A 17,446-nucleotide genomic window follows, 5' to 3' on the forward strand; every position below is an offset into this window, starting at 1 on the left:
CCTCACACCCTGACCGTAATGCATCAAGGGGCTGTCGACCTTAGCGTCAGGTCAGCATCTGCCAGGATCACATAGCAGAGCAACATGATTGGGAATTCAAAATTTAGGGAACCTCCTAATTTGAAAACTTAACCAATGGTAGAAGTGGAGGAGTGGATTTCTCTTGGAGTCTGGGGTTTGTGGACCTCAGAATTCAGAGAGAGGGCATTCCACCTCGAGGAGTCTTGACACAACTTTCGGCAAAGTCGGACACTAAATTTACAACTATGGCCCTTCCGTAAAGTAGTATAAGTAAAGTCCAAATTAAATATATTAATAAATTCAGTGTATTCAGAAAGCTGGAAGGGATTAAATGACCATTAAGTGCAATGGTCTAAAGTGTGTGTGTGTGATTGAAGCAGAAAGGTTCTTCCTGCCCTGCCCGAGCCAGACCCTTATAAGACCCGGGATAGGAACTCAGCTCTACTGATTACTGAACAGAACCCAGTTGCTCCCGTCTTTACCTGCTCTCGCGTAATAGCTCCAGCAACCACAATTCTTCTCCCTTTCCATCTAACTTCTCGACATCTACGAGAAGAGGGAGGACGCTGATAAGTGGAGCACAACGTAGGATCAAGGAGGACAGCAACAGCGTGGCGCACAATGTAAAAGGGCCCAAGGAAGTGAGCGGTTACAACCTGTGTCGTAGAAGTCTGCCGCCTGGGATTGGAACCACTGTGTGACAACCATCTCTGCCTCTCTGTCATTCTCAAAAAGCTGACGCTCACCGGATAGGAATTTCTTGAGGTGTAGGAAAAGATGGAAATCACTGGGAGCGAGGTCCGGGCTGTAGGGTTGATGATTAAACACCTCCCAGCTGAACTCCTGCAGGAGAATTGCTGTCTGTCGAGCTGTGTGCGGTCTAGAGTTATCATGCAAGAAGACAATACCGGCACTAAGCATCCCGCGCTGCTTGTTCTGAATGGCCTGTCACAATTTCTGCAGTGTTTCACAGTAACGCTCAGCATTCACCGTCTCACCTCTGGTCAGTAAGTCGACGTGGAGAACGCCCCTTCTGTCTCAGAATACCCTGCACATCACTTTCCGCGCTGACGTCTGCTTGAATTTCGTCTTACAGGGAGATCCACTGTGATGCCAATGCATTGACTGCTGCTTGGTTTCTGGGGTAATGTGTGCAATCCACTTTTCATCACCTGTGATGATCCGTTCCAGAAACTCGTCGTTGTCATCGTGGTACCGCTGCAGAAATGTCAATGCTGACTCCATGTGCTTTGTTTTGTGTTCTGGTATCAGTTGCTTCGGCACCCACCTGGCGCACAATTTCCTGAACAACAGGTGCTCTGTGACAATTTCGTGTAACAAGGAGTGGGAAATCTGTGGGACATGACTGCTGAGTTCCCTAAGTGTGACGCGACGATTCTCCATAATGCATTCCCGCACAAGCTCCACCAGGTCGTTGGTAATGATGGATGGCCGCCCACTGCGCTTCTCATCATGCACACTTTGTTGACCTGCTGAAAATTGTCTGCACCAGTGACACACCATCTGCTTGCTCATGACGTTAGGCCCATAGACCTGGCACAGCTGATGATGAATTTCGATCGGCGCTATGCTCTATGCATTCAAAAACTTTATCACTGACTGCACTTCACAGTTGGCGGGAGCTGGAATAAGAGCCTCCATCTTCAACAGCTGCAACGATGCTACTGTGGGAATGCGGGAAATTCCATTAGTGCATGCGCCATGCTACGTCATTGCTCTATCACGTACGCTCAGTCGCTTCATGCAATATAAGGTTTGCTAGCTGTGGGACGAGTGGGAAACTTACTTTGTGGACATGCTACATACGACCGGGACCATCTACTGCCACCCCACGGAGGCCTTATATGGACCCCCCTGGGCGACTCTCGGGTGATACGCGGAAACATACCCTTGTGAAAATTGTGATGAGCGAACAATTGACGGGGAAGTATCCTTCTAGGCAGTGCCGTGTGTGCGCTGTGCACACGAAGCAAAGCAAGACTTTCTACGTCTGCAAGTTCTGCGTCATGCCTCTTCACAGAGGGGAATGTTTCCAGAAATATCACACTCTGAAGCACTTCTAGGAGCTCTGGTAAGTCTTCTCCAAAAATTTTAGTTCATAAAATTAATTAGGAGATTTTATATTAATTTTTAAAGTAAACAGTGCACAAGTTAGGGTAGTAGGTTTAAAAACGCCGGTCCCCAGGGTGATTTAAATATTTAAATTACCGGTCCACGAAGTGTTAAGATTATTTTTGTGCGAACCTCATATTTTGTATATGTGATGTGATGTAATCTGTGTAGACTTCTGAGATAACATGATTATGTGTCACAGGTGGTGCATTAGCAGATGGCTTTCCAAACCGATATTTTGAATTCCAAGACTTTGAGAGGAAGTTTGAAGAATGCATATCAAAGTCAGCAGTGAGGACCAAGTTTGATCAGCACTCGCAACGAGGGAAGCTTATCGTTACAGAAATATGGACAATCATGGATGGGACATATGACCAGGCCCAGCAGCTGAGGACAGAGAAGGCTGTGGCGAAGAAGGAGATCCATGACAAATTGAACTTCACTGAGCAGCAGTTGTTACTTCTGACGCAAGAAATGAAAGACAAGATCCGTCAGATGGTTGAAGATGTTGAACAGAGGGTCAGTCATTTCATGGGAATCTTTGTGATTGAGTTTATTCTTATGTAAGATTTGAGGTTTTCACGGCAGTGACTATGAAGAATGCCTTTTTCTGGGATGTGGCGCCATGTAGATATGTGTTAACCAACTTTCGGAAGGATGTATCGCCTCCATCTTCAGGGTATAAATCTGCGAGTGATGAACCAGCATGAGCAGGTGGCTGCACCCTGCAGACTCATTGCTCGCAGATTTCTTATACCCTGAAGATGGAGGTGATACGTTCCTCAAAAAGTCGGTTAACACATATCTACATGGCGCGACATCCCAGAAGATGGCATTCTTCAGGTTTATTCTTGTCTGTCAACATGTAATGACAGTTAATAAAACATTGCTTTCACACTGTAATACTCTGGTTCATAAACAGGCGAAGGATGAGGACTGGTTTCTTCCAGTTTTGAAAATAGTCTCAGGTAATTTTTAGGAGCCTGCTCAACCTTGTACATGTACACACACCCAGTTACTAACCCTCCCCGCTGCCAATTTTGACAATTTTTGACTATATCTCTTGCTGTTGTCATAATAATTCATATTCTGAAGCAGGCCTTTTGTTTTGTCTCAACATTTTTCATATCAGAATCATCAGGATGTGATGAAGTTACCCCTTTGTCTTAAATTGAATGATATATGATTTTTTTGAACCAGACTTCCCATTCTGACAGTACATGTGTAGTTGAGAGATGGCTATTTCTGACTGCAAGCACTGGCCATAATGAGAGCAAGGAAAACAAACAAGATGGGGGACTCCTCAAGATAAATCATGTAACAGCTTCCCTCAGTGGCATGTGATGATGTTGGATTCTGTAGGCCTCTCATGAGAGGTGTATGCATAGGATTGTCTGGATGGATAGGCTGGAAATAATGAATGCAGTAAATGACGGTACAGATTGGAGAAATATTATTTGTTGTGTAATTCAAGATTGCTTTAATTTCAGGTATCCAAAGCATTAAGCGAAGAGATCCGCCGCTTGTCCGTGTTGGTAGATGAGTTCAATTTGCCATTCCATCCCGAACAACTTGTTCTCAATGTGTACAAAAAAGAACTTCATACCCATGTGGAAAATGGGCTGGGCAGTAACCTGCGGGCCAGATTGTCCACTGCACTTGCAATGAACATCGAGAACAATCAGCGCGAAATGACAGGTGATAAGTCTGCCCAATGTTTTATGCCACTGATTGATTATAAATTTATAAGATTTGAGGTTTTTATGGCGGTAACTATGAAGAATGCTGTCTTCTGGGATGTGGTTCCTTGTAGATCTTATAAATTTGATAGTATAATATACATTTTCAGGTTTTCACAGTGATGACTGTTCAGGTTGTGGTCTTCTGGGTTGCAACACCACATAAACTGCACAGTGTCACAACCCAGAAGGTTATAATCTTGACAGTATAACCCAGCAGCATATGTAGTATTTAAAATGGGGGAAGTGTTTTGAAAATGCATTGAAACAGGAACTGTATGTATTTCTCAGAGTCGCGTAGCATGTATCCTGTTGGGATGATTCCTGTTCCTTACATCCCAAAATAAATTCTTTATCTAGATTTAATAGTAAGTGAAGGCTCCTCTTATTGTGTGCTTGAGTGGAAGGGGAGTTGATCTGATAAATTAACTTGCTCTGCTTCTAAGTATTGTGGCATATAGATGTATAGTTTTCATGTATTGACAGTAATCTTCAATGTTATAATGAAAATGAAGATTGTGAGGAAGAAACTGTTGAATAAATTTCAACAAAACACCACAAGATATCAGACAATCAGGAAACCGATGAGGATGACATGACATAGCATGACCAAGTGACTAACCTGGATGTTGGGGAATTTATTGCTGGACTGCAACTTTATTTCAGATGGGAAGACAATGAAGGCAGTCCTATATCTGCACTAGAAACCTGCGCTGATTTTGTTTGGTTGCAGTCAGTCAAGGGAACATGGCAGTGCATGCTCAATGAATTCCCCTGACCTAAGACGCACATGCGTTTTAAATATGTAAATGAGTCAAATTTGTTTCTGGGGTAAATATTTTTCTATGATTTGCACCAGTTGTTTCAGCTCATCTAAAGTCAGTATTTTTGTTACTTAATAAACAGAAAGCTTATCTTTTGTCTTGTGTACGTACTGTATAACCTTTTTAAACCTTTACATACAACTTCATATATTGGGGCAGCTGCTTAATTGGAGCAAAGTACTCTAGTCCTGATGTGTCCCAGTTAACCAGAATCCACTGTATGCAGCTACCATGCTCAGTAACACCACTGCAAAGAAGCATGTTTCCATGAACACAACAATTACACAGCAACACTTGACTGCAACAATAATATAGGGAAGTGGTGTTTTCTGTGCTGAGACATTATAAGCAGGACAAGTCTAGTGACAGACAGGCAGTCAGATGAGAGTTGCTGTAGCTGAGTCCTGGGACAGTTCTGGAGCAAAGAAGAAAGGAAAAAGAGGAACATCCACCATTTTAAGCTGTTACCAGAAGACTGGTGAAGACACAGCAGACTGAGAAGACTTACGTGTGTGCTCTAGTGAACTGTAAAGTGTGTGAATTAGTCAAACAGTCATAATTACTTGTAGTCACAGATCTCTAAGCATATCAAACCAATACCCATCTAGGCGTTCAAAATCGTGACACTGTTCCTGGTGTTTTTACTTGTGTTAACAGGCAGTACTCACATATGTGATAGTTTGGTCCAATCTCGGAAGCAGAAGACGATTCAATTTTTGAACCAGATAATGACAGAGTACAAGCTATTAGTGGTATATCAGTTGGTGAGTGGGAGTAAATCAAGAGATAGATTTAAGTTAACAAGTAAATGAGACAAAGGTGAGATTTTTATTGTGTGAGTAAATACAGTGTTTATTTGACATCGGCCTGGGGCAGAAACTCAAATTACATTATGGTGACTGAAGTTTCTCACAAGCCTGCATACTTGTCATGTTTTAATTTTAAGAAGAGATGTAAAGTGTTTGATAGTGTAAACAGGGGGATGGGATTATAGATTTATTTACTTGATTGTCTTAGTGTAAACATAGGCTTGGTCAAAACACTACAGTAAACCCTCGCGAATCTGTGTTAATGGGGGGTGGAGTCATGTGGATTGAGCAATAATCTGGATTAATGCAGCAAAAGCTAGCCCTAAAAAAACAAACTTGGAACACAAATAAGTGGAGAATTTAATAATATAAGTAGTGCTGATGAAAGTAAATAAAAGATACCATTGTAGAGGCTTTATTAAAAACTATAAAAAGACACGTTTATTTATTCATCAATAGGAGACTCAGAAGTTGTACCTGTTTTTGGATGTAATAATGCAGGTGTCAAGAAACTGACACGTTTTGTCTGAACAGAGAAGTGACTCATCTGCCTTCCTAAATGCCATGTGTCTTTTAACCCTTTAGCGCGGTCATTTAAATTCCACTGCCATGTCTCTCCGGCGGTAATATTTTCAGCCGACCATTTAAATTTTGCTCGAAAATGATTTATTCATCATTATTCTTAAATTATATGAGATAGNCTTTTTTCCGCAAACCACATCTTCTGTGTGGCCTTGCCTTCTTCCCCGTGGGGGGAATACAAGGAAATGTCTTTCTGTCAGTCGTTTAGCTTGCCAGATCGGCTGCAGTAAATTCAACCATTATGTTATCATAACAAGGGGTTGGTGCTATGCGTTTCATATTCCATCCATTTTGGCTGCAGCAGATGTCATAGGGGTGACCACAGAATTCATGAAGTTATTCTAAGAACTGGCTGGTATGTAGTGCACGAAAGCAGAGCTTAGTTTGCAGCAAAAAAATTATGGTCATCCCTCGACACGACCACCAAGGTCAGTACGATAAAATGGCGTCAACTGGAGCGATAATACATGAAGGAATGAGTTCTTTCCCCCCCACACACACACCCGTATCGTCACAGGGGGTGACCACAGTGTTCTGCCTTAATTCGTGACGTTATTCTAAGAACTGGCTGCTATGTACTGTGCGAAATCAATCGATCTTGCAAGAACAAATTTCTGGACACCCCTCTTCTAAGAATTCTAATTGAGTGGGTTGGTGTGACCTGCTCAGGGCAATATGATATTATTCACACAGCACATAAACGTCTTGGCCGTTTATAACTTCATGCCCAGAACACAGGCCATTCATAACAGTTTGAATGAGAAAATCTCTTCTAGAAGCAACACGATTTTGCTGGAAGACAGGCATATCTAACGATGACTTAACGCAGCTAAATTCATGTTTCATTATATATTGTTCTTCTGACAACAGGCCAGCGAAAAATCTAACAATCTACAGCAAAACCATCAATTATTATGGGCGTTATAACACAGGTGTGCAGCTGGACGATACATAGATGTTGAACCCCCGCGAATGATTTAAATCCCTTGACGAAACATACACATCAAACCGCGCTGAGTGGCTAAAGTGTGTACTTAACTGTGAACAACGTTTTTCATATTTCAATCCAGATTAACTGTAACCACCTTAGTGAGGGTTTTCTTTTACAATAATTGTAACCTTTCTGCATACCCTCCACTATTACTTCGTGTTTAGCTGACAGTTCACTTCAGATGACCTCACAAAACAGGTTCAGGTTTTGTCGTGTTCTCGAGTAACACGTAGCATTAGGATTACAGCCTTCTGGGATGTGACACGGTATGGTTTGATAGGAGACACCACTGTTTTGGAGGAACTGTTGTCACCACTATCAGGGTAGAACGTATTATTGAAGCAGAAGAAAACAGTATGTGATATATAGGGAAAAGTTTTTGCTCCTAGCCCTGGTCCCAGCATTATTTCCATATATATTGTGGCGTATAGTCTTGTGCTAAGCAGTGAATCTGTAAACATCAACCGTTGCTAGAGAACACCCGCAACACACATGTGGTCAACAGTACAGGAACAGTGGATGGACCATTGCCATGCAATGCATGTGCTGTGACGTCACACTGCAGTATGTGGCTGTCACGTGACATGTGTTTCCTGCATGTCCATCAGCTTGTGGATGTGCGGTGACATCACATAACATCAGTGAGTAGGGGTCACGTGATACGTGTTCACTGTTAATGTTGCTCCATCAGCTATATAAGTGAGTGGCAAAGTTCAGTTGAGTGCAGTTACGAGAGAGAAGTAGTAGTGGCAGAAGCATGTGAACGGAGCAAAGTGAATCAGGAGTACAGAAGGATACAGGAGGTCGGCCTGTGAAGAGTTTGTGTGCGAAATAGAAGACTTTATATGTGTGGTAGTGCAGTGGGATTGGGGGTGTGTAATCTAGTGAGATTTTTATAGTTTCTGTGTTGAGATCCGTTGCAAGGAGACGACTAGCGGAAACAGAGAATCCTAGTGTGTGTAACGGTGAACTGGAAAGTGTGTAAATCAGCAATAGCACTGTATTGCCTGTATTTAAGTGTGGTTAAGTGAGGGAGTGTAACCAAGGTGCTAATAAATCCAATCATCTGAACTAGAACCCGTCATTTCATCACATATACCACCCTACACATGGCAGTATACTGTCCCACCATTCATGATGACTTGATGCTCTTGAGATCAGTTCTTGGTTTACTTGTTACTTCACAGCAATGCCACACACTCATTGCACACATGCTGCATTGTACTTGTGGGAACTGCCAACATTCAAGCAAGTGTGACAACGCGAGCTTGTCGGCGCTCTCCCGCGTCAAGTCCGTCACTGCAGGATGTGGCCAATGCATTGTAGGATGGTGGCGCAGTGACAGACTCGATGTGGGAGAGCGCCAACGAGCTTGCGTTGTCACACTTGCTTGAATGTGGGCAGTTCCCACATCCTGAAGTAAGAGTGGACTGATTCTCACTCATCCAGCCGTCCGCTACCCCCACTCACGCACTAATTTGCTAAGTGACTTTACTGGCTAACTGGACACTGACTGCTTGCTCATCTGCTCTGTGGGGCCTTGAACTAACTAAACTGGAATTTCCTGTCCCGTGTGCTGCACTGAACTGATATTGTGGCTTTCTCTGAGTCGCTGGTGGAAAGAGTAGGTTAATGGGGCGACCTTTATACACTGCTAGCCAAAACAGTGGCAGCTACTTATGGATTACTCATGAGGACAGAGATGCAGAAAGAAGCCCTTTTTTATGCTATTGTTTTTGTGTATGTGTAGTCAGTTGAAACTGGTGGTTCCATTAGTTCTTGTCACTATAATGAAGTCCTCATTGTAAGCCATACTCACTCTGTCCATGGGTTTACTGTTTCTCATCCTGTCCATCTGTCTTAGTCATGGCAGATCCGCTAGGTCTGCTGTCTAGGAAGTGCCACTGTATGAATTTGGATTAAGTTAAAATTTGCTTTTTAAGGTTTAGTTGGATTTGTTTAATTTGTTAACATTACTCTCACGGTAACTTTAGACTCTGTTGTCATCTGGGATAGGGGAACTTTTAGTCTCCCACTGTTGTGAGGTTGATGGCTGAGGGTAACAATTTTCATGAAGGAATAGGTGACTTTAAATATTCCAGTAATATGAGTCTGGCAGTCTTATTTCCACTTAGGGCTAATGGCATTACTCTTGAAACACAGCACCTGAACACTTGGACCTGGCAAGTGCATTGTTGGAATAGCACAGTGCAACCAAACAGAATAGTCCCTACCATACTTCACTCACTGTTGAATGATCTCAATCACAGTGTGGTGCTCAGAGCAGTAAAGAAAGTGACATCCTCCAGTTGGTGGCTTATGTTGCTGTATAGGATTCTCATATTTTTGTAAGTGAGATTTAAAATGCTGTAGACTAATTCTGAATAGTGTTCATTGCACCAATTTAGTGTCACAGAATTCAGCCTTTTAAATTGAAGTGTCATGTTGTAAGATTAATTTGCACTCATGTCTGCTTTTTTGTAAGGTGATGTAATGCATTTTATTCAAACTCCATACAAATGCAATGGTTTCTAGACTTCCCTTTCCAACTATTTGAGGTGGGATCTCAGGAGACGGCTGCATTCCAACAGGTTTCCACATGAAAGTTTCACATTTGTCTCTTTTCCTCTTGTGCCTATCACTACTGGGAGAGCTTTATAAGTCACAGAGTTCCTCACACTGCCGTAACTTCCATTCCATATTTATTCCAGTACACCTGTATCCAAGTGTATATGTATCATCCTTTTATTTCTAGAACGAATGTCAGCTCTGCTGCCAGCAGACAAGAAGCAGGTTTCTCTTAATGTATTACCTCGACGAGAGCCCTTTGAGATTCTGTATCGCTTAAATTGTGACAACCTATGTGCTGATTTCCATGAGGATCTGGAGTTTAGATTTTCATGGGGACTTACTTCTATCATCTCTCGTTTTGCTGGCAAGAAAGCACCTAGTCTTGCAATTACAAACTATTCACATCGGGTAAGTGTGTTATGATTTTCACTGTCAGTTTAGTCTTGGTTTAAAGGTTTACTTTCCTTATTTTAATCATATTTAGGATATATTAAGGTCCTCATTGTTCTCAACTATGGTGCTGTTAGCATTATTAACATGCGAATGTCTGAAGAGTTCTTCTGCATGTGTGTGTCATGTTGATATTGCAGCCCTGCTCTCAAGGAATATGACATGCCACTCTCACCAATGTCAGAGAAACTGAGAGGACTCTGCGTTTGTCATATGTTAGAGTGTTTTAATGAGTGTACCAGTACAGGGACTAGGGAGTTACCAGCTGTGTGGCAGTATCCCTCTGCATGCAAACATCAAAGCTCCTGGTTTGAATACATACTTTTATACAATTCAGTTACAGCAGCATAAACCGTGGTTGCAGAATAGTCCCCAAAATTAGTAGATGATAGAAAGCGCTCTAAATTGGAGTAGCTGCAGAATTCCCTAACTATAATTTGGAATTTCACACACAAAGAATTGCAGTATACTATTTATTAACTATGTTAGTATGCAATAAATAACTAGCAAATAAATAAAAATGAACTATCATGTCTTAATATAATTATTCTGTTCATCCTCTTTAAGTCAACACGTTTCGTTACTGTGGTTGTGGGAAAGTTGCTCATTATCTTCAGAGTCGTAGTATGTTTTGTGTGGACTAAAAATAATTGGGAAGGAAACTGACTTGGATTAAAACCCATGCATGTAAACAGTAAAATTAACGATTTTCCTATGGTTACAATGTTATATTTAAGCATCCTGTTGCACTCCATACGATAAATGATATAATGATACAAATTCTGTCCCAAGTGCAAACAATATATTATGTGTCCTTGATCTTGTTCCTCTTCACTACATGTTTCGGCCTCAGACGGTCATCATCAGGTGTATAACACTCACGTTGCTGTCACACTGCACCCAGCCCAAAATTTAACATTTAAAACACTTTCCTTGTTATTATCAACATCTACTTTGTTGATATCTGTCTGGTTTGTAGATTATTTTACACATGTTAATTTTGACGTACCTGTAGTAGCACTATAAAATCTTTAGTTCTAATTTTAAAATCCTTTAAAATTTTTCTCTAAATTTTAAATTTAAAATTGTTAGGGTTACTCGCCCTATGTTTAAAGTGCTGCAGAGGCTAGTTCTTGTTTCCACACTGTATAGGTGTTATCCTGTGTAGTCTTCCTGTGTGCGTGCCGCTGTAAAGAACAACAGCGGCAACTTTCAAGTTGTATAAGTAACTTGTGTCTTAGGGAGGAGCAGCACACTGTTAAATGAGAAGCCAATACTCATTGGATAAGAGACTGAAGGCCCCAGAGCATGTCTGGATGCTGTGGAATAGAAGAAGATCTCTTGTCCCTTCTGGGAATTGAACCCCAGTCATCCAGCCCATCTGTCACTGTTCTGATTGAGATATCTCAGCTTCTGTTCAGTTCACAGTAGACTCAAAAAGCAACCCTAGCACAGTGATTTAGCAAACACATGGAACGTGGTTGTCACTTATAAATCACATCAGAGTCCTTCAGTATTACACAGGCTTTGTGGTGGTGGGAAGGATGGCTCCATTCTTCTGGCACAGTGTTGAAACCATAGAATAGCAAGTGTACTCAAAGGCAATAGAGGAGATGGGATGTTATAACTGAAAATCAGATTTTTTCCTAAGATTTCCAATTGCAAATACTGAGAATGACAGCAACAAGGAAATTTATGCTCACTTTCAACTTGGAGCTGAGGAGCTGGCTAGAAAGCACAAATGTTTATTCCAGGAAAATTGAATGTTGTTCATGTGGAGGTTTTGGTGGGACTGATAAAAAATGTGCAGAGAATCAAGGAAAATATAAAGTCAAGGAGCATAAAATCAGGTTTCACTCTGTATGGATTATCAAGATTCCCACAGTATTCTGAATAATATATTTGTGCCTGTGTTGCCCCCCCCCCACGCTTTTACCACTGTTTTTAACACAGAACGTTGGTGGGTGGGTTATTATGCATGTCATGTCTGTATAGGGTTTTTGGTACAAGATAAGGAAAACTATGAGACCTCTAGGACAGTTGAATGAAGTTTAGTGAAGTTTTAATTATAATGGTGGCACAAATGAATAATATCCTGTTTCTGAGCAGATTAGGAATCTTCCCCTTTATACATGATGTTACTCATTGATAGAGCTACAGTGATTGCAGTGTATGTACATTTTTGTGTTCAAGTTGGATATGCTACACATACAAGGGAAGGAACATGTTTACAAACTCTTTCCATTGTAGACTGCAGTGATAGTTATGTTGTATGTTACAGAAACATGACATGAATGTGATGTTATTTTATAGATTCCACGTGATTTGTTGTCACCATCTGAAAATCTTGATATGGCACACATGAAGTTACCTTCAGATAATACAGACGACTGGTCACGTGTGGTTTCTAGGATAGCCATGGCTTCCATTGGCTCACAAGGGACAGTTGGTGGACTTCTGGTTGCAGGATTTGTAAGTTATATTTGCACAGTGGATAGATAACATTGCATAATATGCATAAGCAATATAAGAAAAACACATTTTGACAGAATAAATGCTACGGACACAGATGTCTTAAGATCACACAGAAATGGAAATTAAATTCAGACTTTTGCATAGAGTCCAAAACAATGATTGAAACAAGTTTGAATTATCTTAACTTGCTTGTTGTTAATACCAGCATTGTATTTGACTGCACAAGTCACTAATTCTGAAATAGGAAGAAATACAATTTGGCTTGAATGTAGTGTGACACTGTTTGCTTGAACATAGTACATTACTACTGTCAAACAATGCTTTGTCTCTGTCTGTACCCTCCACACTTTTTCTAAAGAAACTAGAACCAAAAATGGTATGCTCCAAGTACTGATGAAGTTGCTATAACGGTGCACTGTTTGTAAACGGTGAAGTTGGCAACAGTACATACTGTAGCTTATTCATTACCACTTACTCCAACCTCCATCTTATCATTCTCTTCGTATTGCATATCCATGTGCAGCTGCAGTGTACAAGTTGATGCTAGTCTGAGGGATACTGCACACATGTTCTGCTAAACATAAATACTAAAAGCTTGTGCATATGAGCTCACAAATAGTGAAAACTTGAAACAATTAAAGTGACAAAAGAAACTGGAAATTATGCTGCTGGTGGAAAATGTATTAGTTTCTGTAATAGAAGAAAAGATTTGTGAATATGTGAGAATTGGGAGTTTGAATGTGCAATATCAACCCACAAAATGTGCAAGTTTGAGGCTTTAGTAGTGGCAAAGTAACATGAAATCCAGGGTTTCAAGTCAAGAAACAATTTATGTATTAGAAGAAAAAAAAGTGTCTCCGAGAGGCAGGTGTTGGATCTTTGGAAGTGACGCTGTGTAGCAGAAATAGGTGAAGAATGTTGTGTTCAAATTTGGGAACATTATGTATTGCATACAGCTGTACTCAACATATATACATTAATACATGAACAGCATGAATTGTTAATTGTTGTGTGGATGGAAATGAAGGTTTAGCAAATGTTTGAGCTGACCTCTCTTCCTCTTTTGTTCCACACATTTGTTCACAGAACCACAACCACTGTCCGTTACTCCTTCATGAGTTCATTTGTGTCACTTTCTTCGAGTTTGGAAAACTTGTAGGGGTAAAGTAAAAAAAAATAAAACTATCCCCATACCAGGCCATGAAGGCCCATAGGGTTGTGAGATGTTGAGGGTCCCACATTGTCTAGACAATCGGCTCAAAGATGGCGGTAAGGTTGTCAGCCCTACGCGCTGGCCGCGCTTTACTCCCCAAGAAAATTATTTAACTAATTCTTGGTACTCATTTCTGTTAGAGGCTGAGGGTGCATAGATTATCCAGAACACTGCATGGTTCTTCTAATTCTTGTAACACATATTCCTAGTATTCATAGGTCTTTGTTGTTAGAATTACAAATTAACCAGATTTTGAAATATCAGCAAAAAAAAGCACATAGAATAGATCTTATTGGATAGTGATTGACAGTTACTTCGAATTATACAGGATTTTGATTTATCAGATAATTAATGGAGCCTTACCGTGCTCTTAAAATGCTGACATAGAAATTACCGTATTTACGCATGTATAGGCCGCACATTTTTTGCCAAAAATTCAAGATGAAAACTGGGGTGCTGCTTATATTCGAAATATTCGAAATCACACTTCATTTAAAAAAAAATTATATTCATAATTAGTAATACAGGGTGTTCAAAGATCGAGGAAACCGGGGCAGCAGCGTAGAGTGGATGGAACGTTTCTCTGCGACTACTGTGCCCCTCCCCGCTAGTGAGAGTGCAGTCGTGTCGCTGATACCCTTACATCAGTTTCTGTACATGCACACATTTATAAGAATACTGTAAAAAGATAACACAAACTTACCGTGCTTTATAACAGGTGCTGAAAGTGACCCCCTTCTGCTTGCAAACATGCTTCGCATCGCATGAATAAATTATGCGACACTTTCTGAAGTTGGTCCATGGTAATTGAACCATATTACTGTTCATCACTTGACTCGTTACTGTCGATGTCGCTCTCGCTCGAAGTTTCGCTGTCAGGTGATGTCAGCCATACAGCGTCATCTTCAGTCCCGTCCATTGCGTTGGAAATGGATGTGACTTTAAAACTTTTGGAAACCATTTCTTCTGGTATGGTGTTCCATGCAGCCACAATCCACTCACACATTTGACTTAATGAAGGTTTCTTCAATCGTCCAGTCGGCGTCATCTCCGTGGAACCGCATCTCCAGTCCCGGTAAAAGCGCCGCAAATGAGACTTGAAAGGACGGTTTATTGACACGTCAAGTGGTTGTAACATGCCAGTCATCCCCCCTGGTATCACAACCATATCACTTTTCTCCTGCCTCATCTTCACTTTCACATTTTCAGTTAAATGGCTTCGAAAACTGTCAACCACTAACATTGACCGCTGACGTAAAAGTGCGCCTGGGCGCCGAAACCACACTGATTTCAACCAATCCAGATAGAGCTCTTCTGTCATCCATCCTTTTTCTTGAACTCTCACCAAAATTCCCGGTGGAAGCTTTTCTTTCGGCAATGTTTTGCGTTTGAAGATTACAAATGGTGGTAGTTTGTTTCCATCAGCAGTGATACCAAGCATTACGGTACACCGCTGCTTTTCTGCTCCTGCAGTCCGCACATGCACTGTTTTTTCGCCTGCTTTGTTCACTGTACTTTCACCCGGCATTTCAAAGAACACAGGAGTTTCATCAACATTTCCAATAGCTCCCATGGTGTAGTTGTGCGTCTTTCTTAATTTCAGGACATGTTTTTGAAATGCAAGCAGTTTCTCCTGGTATGTGTCGGGAAGGCGCTGCGCTATTGACGTCCGTCGCCGAATTACAAGATCATGTCGGGCCATAAAGCGCCTTGCCCATCCATAACTTCCCTTAAATTCATTACGAGGAATTTTCATTCTGTCCGCTATTTTGAGGCCTTCAAATTGAATCATTTCCACAGACACTGAAAATCCATCCGCCCGTGTATTACGCACGTATCGCAAAAGTTTATTTTCAAGTTCTGGAAATTTAGCTTTCTTTCCGCGGAAAGATTGTCGATTTTGTGACGTTTTTTCAAGGGCATCTTTCGTTAGTATCCATCTTCGCACATTTTTTTCGTCAACGTCGAATTTTCTCCCTGCTGCTCGATTTCCGTGTTCTTGTGTGTAACACACCACTTGAAGTTTAAATTTAGACGTATAACCTGCTCTTACTCAACCCATGTTTCACTCAGAACTAACCAGGCAAGTCAAGTAAAGGCGAAAATGTTATAACTCTCCCCTGCAATGCCTTTGTTCCGAGCAGTACCGTTATTTTCGCTAGTTGCGAACTTAGGAATGTTAAACGTTGCCAAATTTCGGAGTAATTTCTACTCCTGAAATAATATTCCAAGAAAATAATTTTTTCTATAATTTCTGTCTGAAAATTGTGCTGCGGCCTATACACGCACGCGGCCTATACATGCATAAATACGGTAAATAATATGTGTTTACAGTTTAAATAAAGTTTTAAGTTTTATCTTATATAGAGATATCTGAATTCATTTTAGCGGTAAGGAACTTTGCAGGGTATATTGTCAGTATTTTAAGCAGTTTCATGAAAGTATTTTGTCAGTTTGTATCCAGGTATCAGAACTTGGTTCTTGTAGATTCTAAGACAGGTGAATGCCATGATGGTAGCTATGGTGTTTTGTTAGCATGATCATTGCCAGTCCCTTGCCCTGTTAGGTTGAAATTTACCACTTACTGGTGCTGATCTTGTCAAGTGATGATCTGTTGCCAATGTAGCCTGCTGAAGCCTCAAAGAGTCAAAACCTACAGTAACTGCCTTTTTTTTATGTGGTTTCTTCCATTTCCTTTTTTTAATATTAAGTTAAAAATACAATTCCTGTGAAAAAAAATAATTGGCTCAACAAGTAAAGAAATCCGAGGATGACTAATTCTGAGATTGTGATGAACTCTACTGTTTCTGTACAGATGCTGAAGACAGTTGGATGGAGATTAATTCTCATCACAGGTTCAGTCTATGGTTTAATATATCTGTACGAACGTCTGACATGGACCAACAAAGCTAAAGAACGGGAGTTCAAACGGCAGTATGTCACCCATGTGACAAAGAAACTACGACTGATTGTTGATTTGACATCTGCTAACTGTAGCCACCAAGTTCAACAGTAAGTTTTTTATCCAGAAGAAAGTCATATAAAGTACATAATGTTTAGTTTATCCAGAAGAAAATCATATAAAGTACATAATGTTTAGTTGGACATGAATTCATGTTGCACGGTTACACCTTCTTGTTTAATCAAGTGTACTGAGTGCTATACATCAACCAGCAACCAACCAAGTGTCTAGTGGTCTGATGATTATCCAATGTCTGTTCTCTTCTGTGTGTCCTTTCTGGGTTTCTTCTGCCACAATGTCCTGGTCGTATCTCTTGTGCTCGTGTCCCAAGTGCCGTGCCACTTTTGCGCTGTGGGTCATACTCATTCCAGTGGCGACCAATTTACTCTGGGGTCTCTAACCGTCTAGTGCGTTAAGACCCTTTGCATTGGGCGTCACTCCTTCTTACCGTCCTTCTCCGGCAGTCCTCTGAAGAGCCCTTTGGTTGCTGGTTGCATCTGCTCCTCTAGCCGTTCCCTCTTACCTGTTGTTACTCCGAGTTGGCAGGTTGCTGCTGCGTCCTTCCTATCCAGTTCTGTTCCCCTTTTTGTTGTTCTGGTGGATAATAGTTTGCGGGGTATGGGTTATCGGAGTGCTGGGCGCCAGTAAGCTTACTGTAACGGCTTACATTTCGGGG

At 41.1% G+C, this 17,446-nt stretch overlaps 1 protein-coding gene across 7 annotated transcripts in view; it reads left to right on the forward strand.

Annotated features, from left to right (window-relative positions):
- LOC111870699 (transmembrane GTPase Marf) overlaps positions 1–17,446 on the forward strand; it is a 65,940-nt gene that overhangs the window by 35,124 nt on the left and 13,370 nt on the right. For all 7 annotated transcript variants that reach the window (XM_023863199.2, XM_023863226.2, XM_023863181.2 and 4 more), the window contains 5 exons: positions 2,357–2,673; positions 3,645–3,852; positions 9,855–10,078; positions 12,434–12,592; positions 16,624–16,820. In XM_023863199.2, coding sequence (XP_023718967.1) covers positions 2,357–2,673; positions 3,645–3,852; positions 9,855–10,078; positions 12,434–12,592; positions 16,624–16,820 — 1,105 coding nt within the window. The remainder of the gene's footprint in view (positions 1–2,356; positions 2,674–3,644; positions 3,853–9,854; positions 10,079–12,433; positions 12,593–16,623; positions 16,821–17,446) is intronic.

Source organism: Cryptotermes secundus, unplaced genomic scaffold (genome assembly GCF_002891405.2).
Source record: "Cryptotermes secundus unplaced genomic scaffold, Csec_1.0 scaffold1823, whole genome shotgun sequence".
Taxonomy (NCBI): Eukaryota; Metazoa; Arthropoda; class Insecta; order Blattodea; family Kalotermitidae; genus Cryptotermes; species Cryptotermes secundus.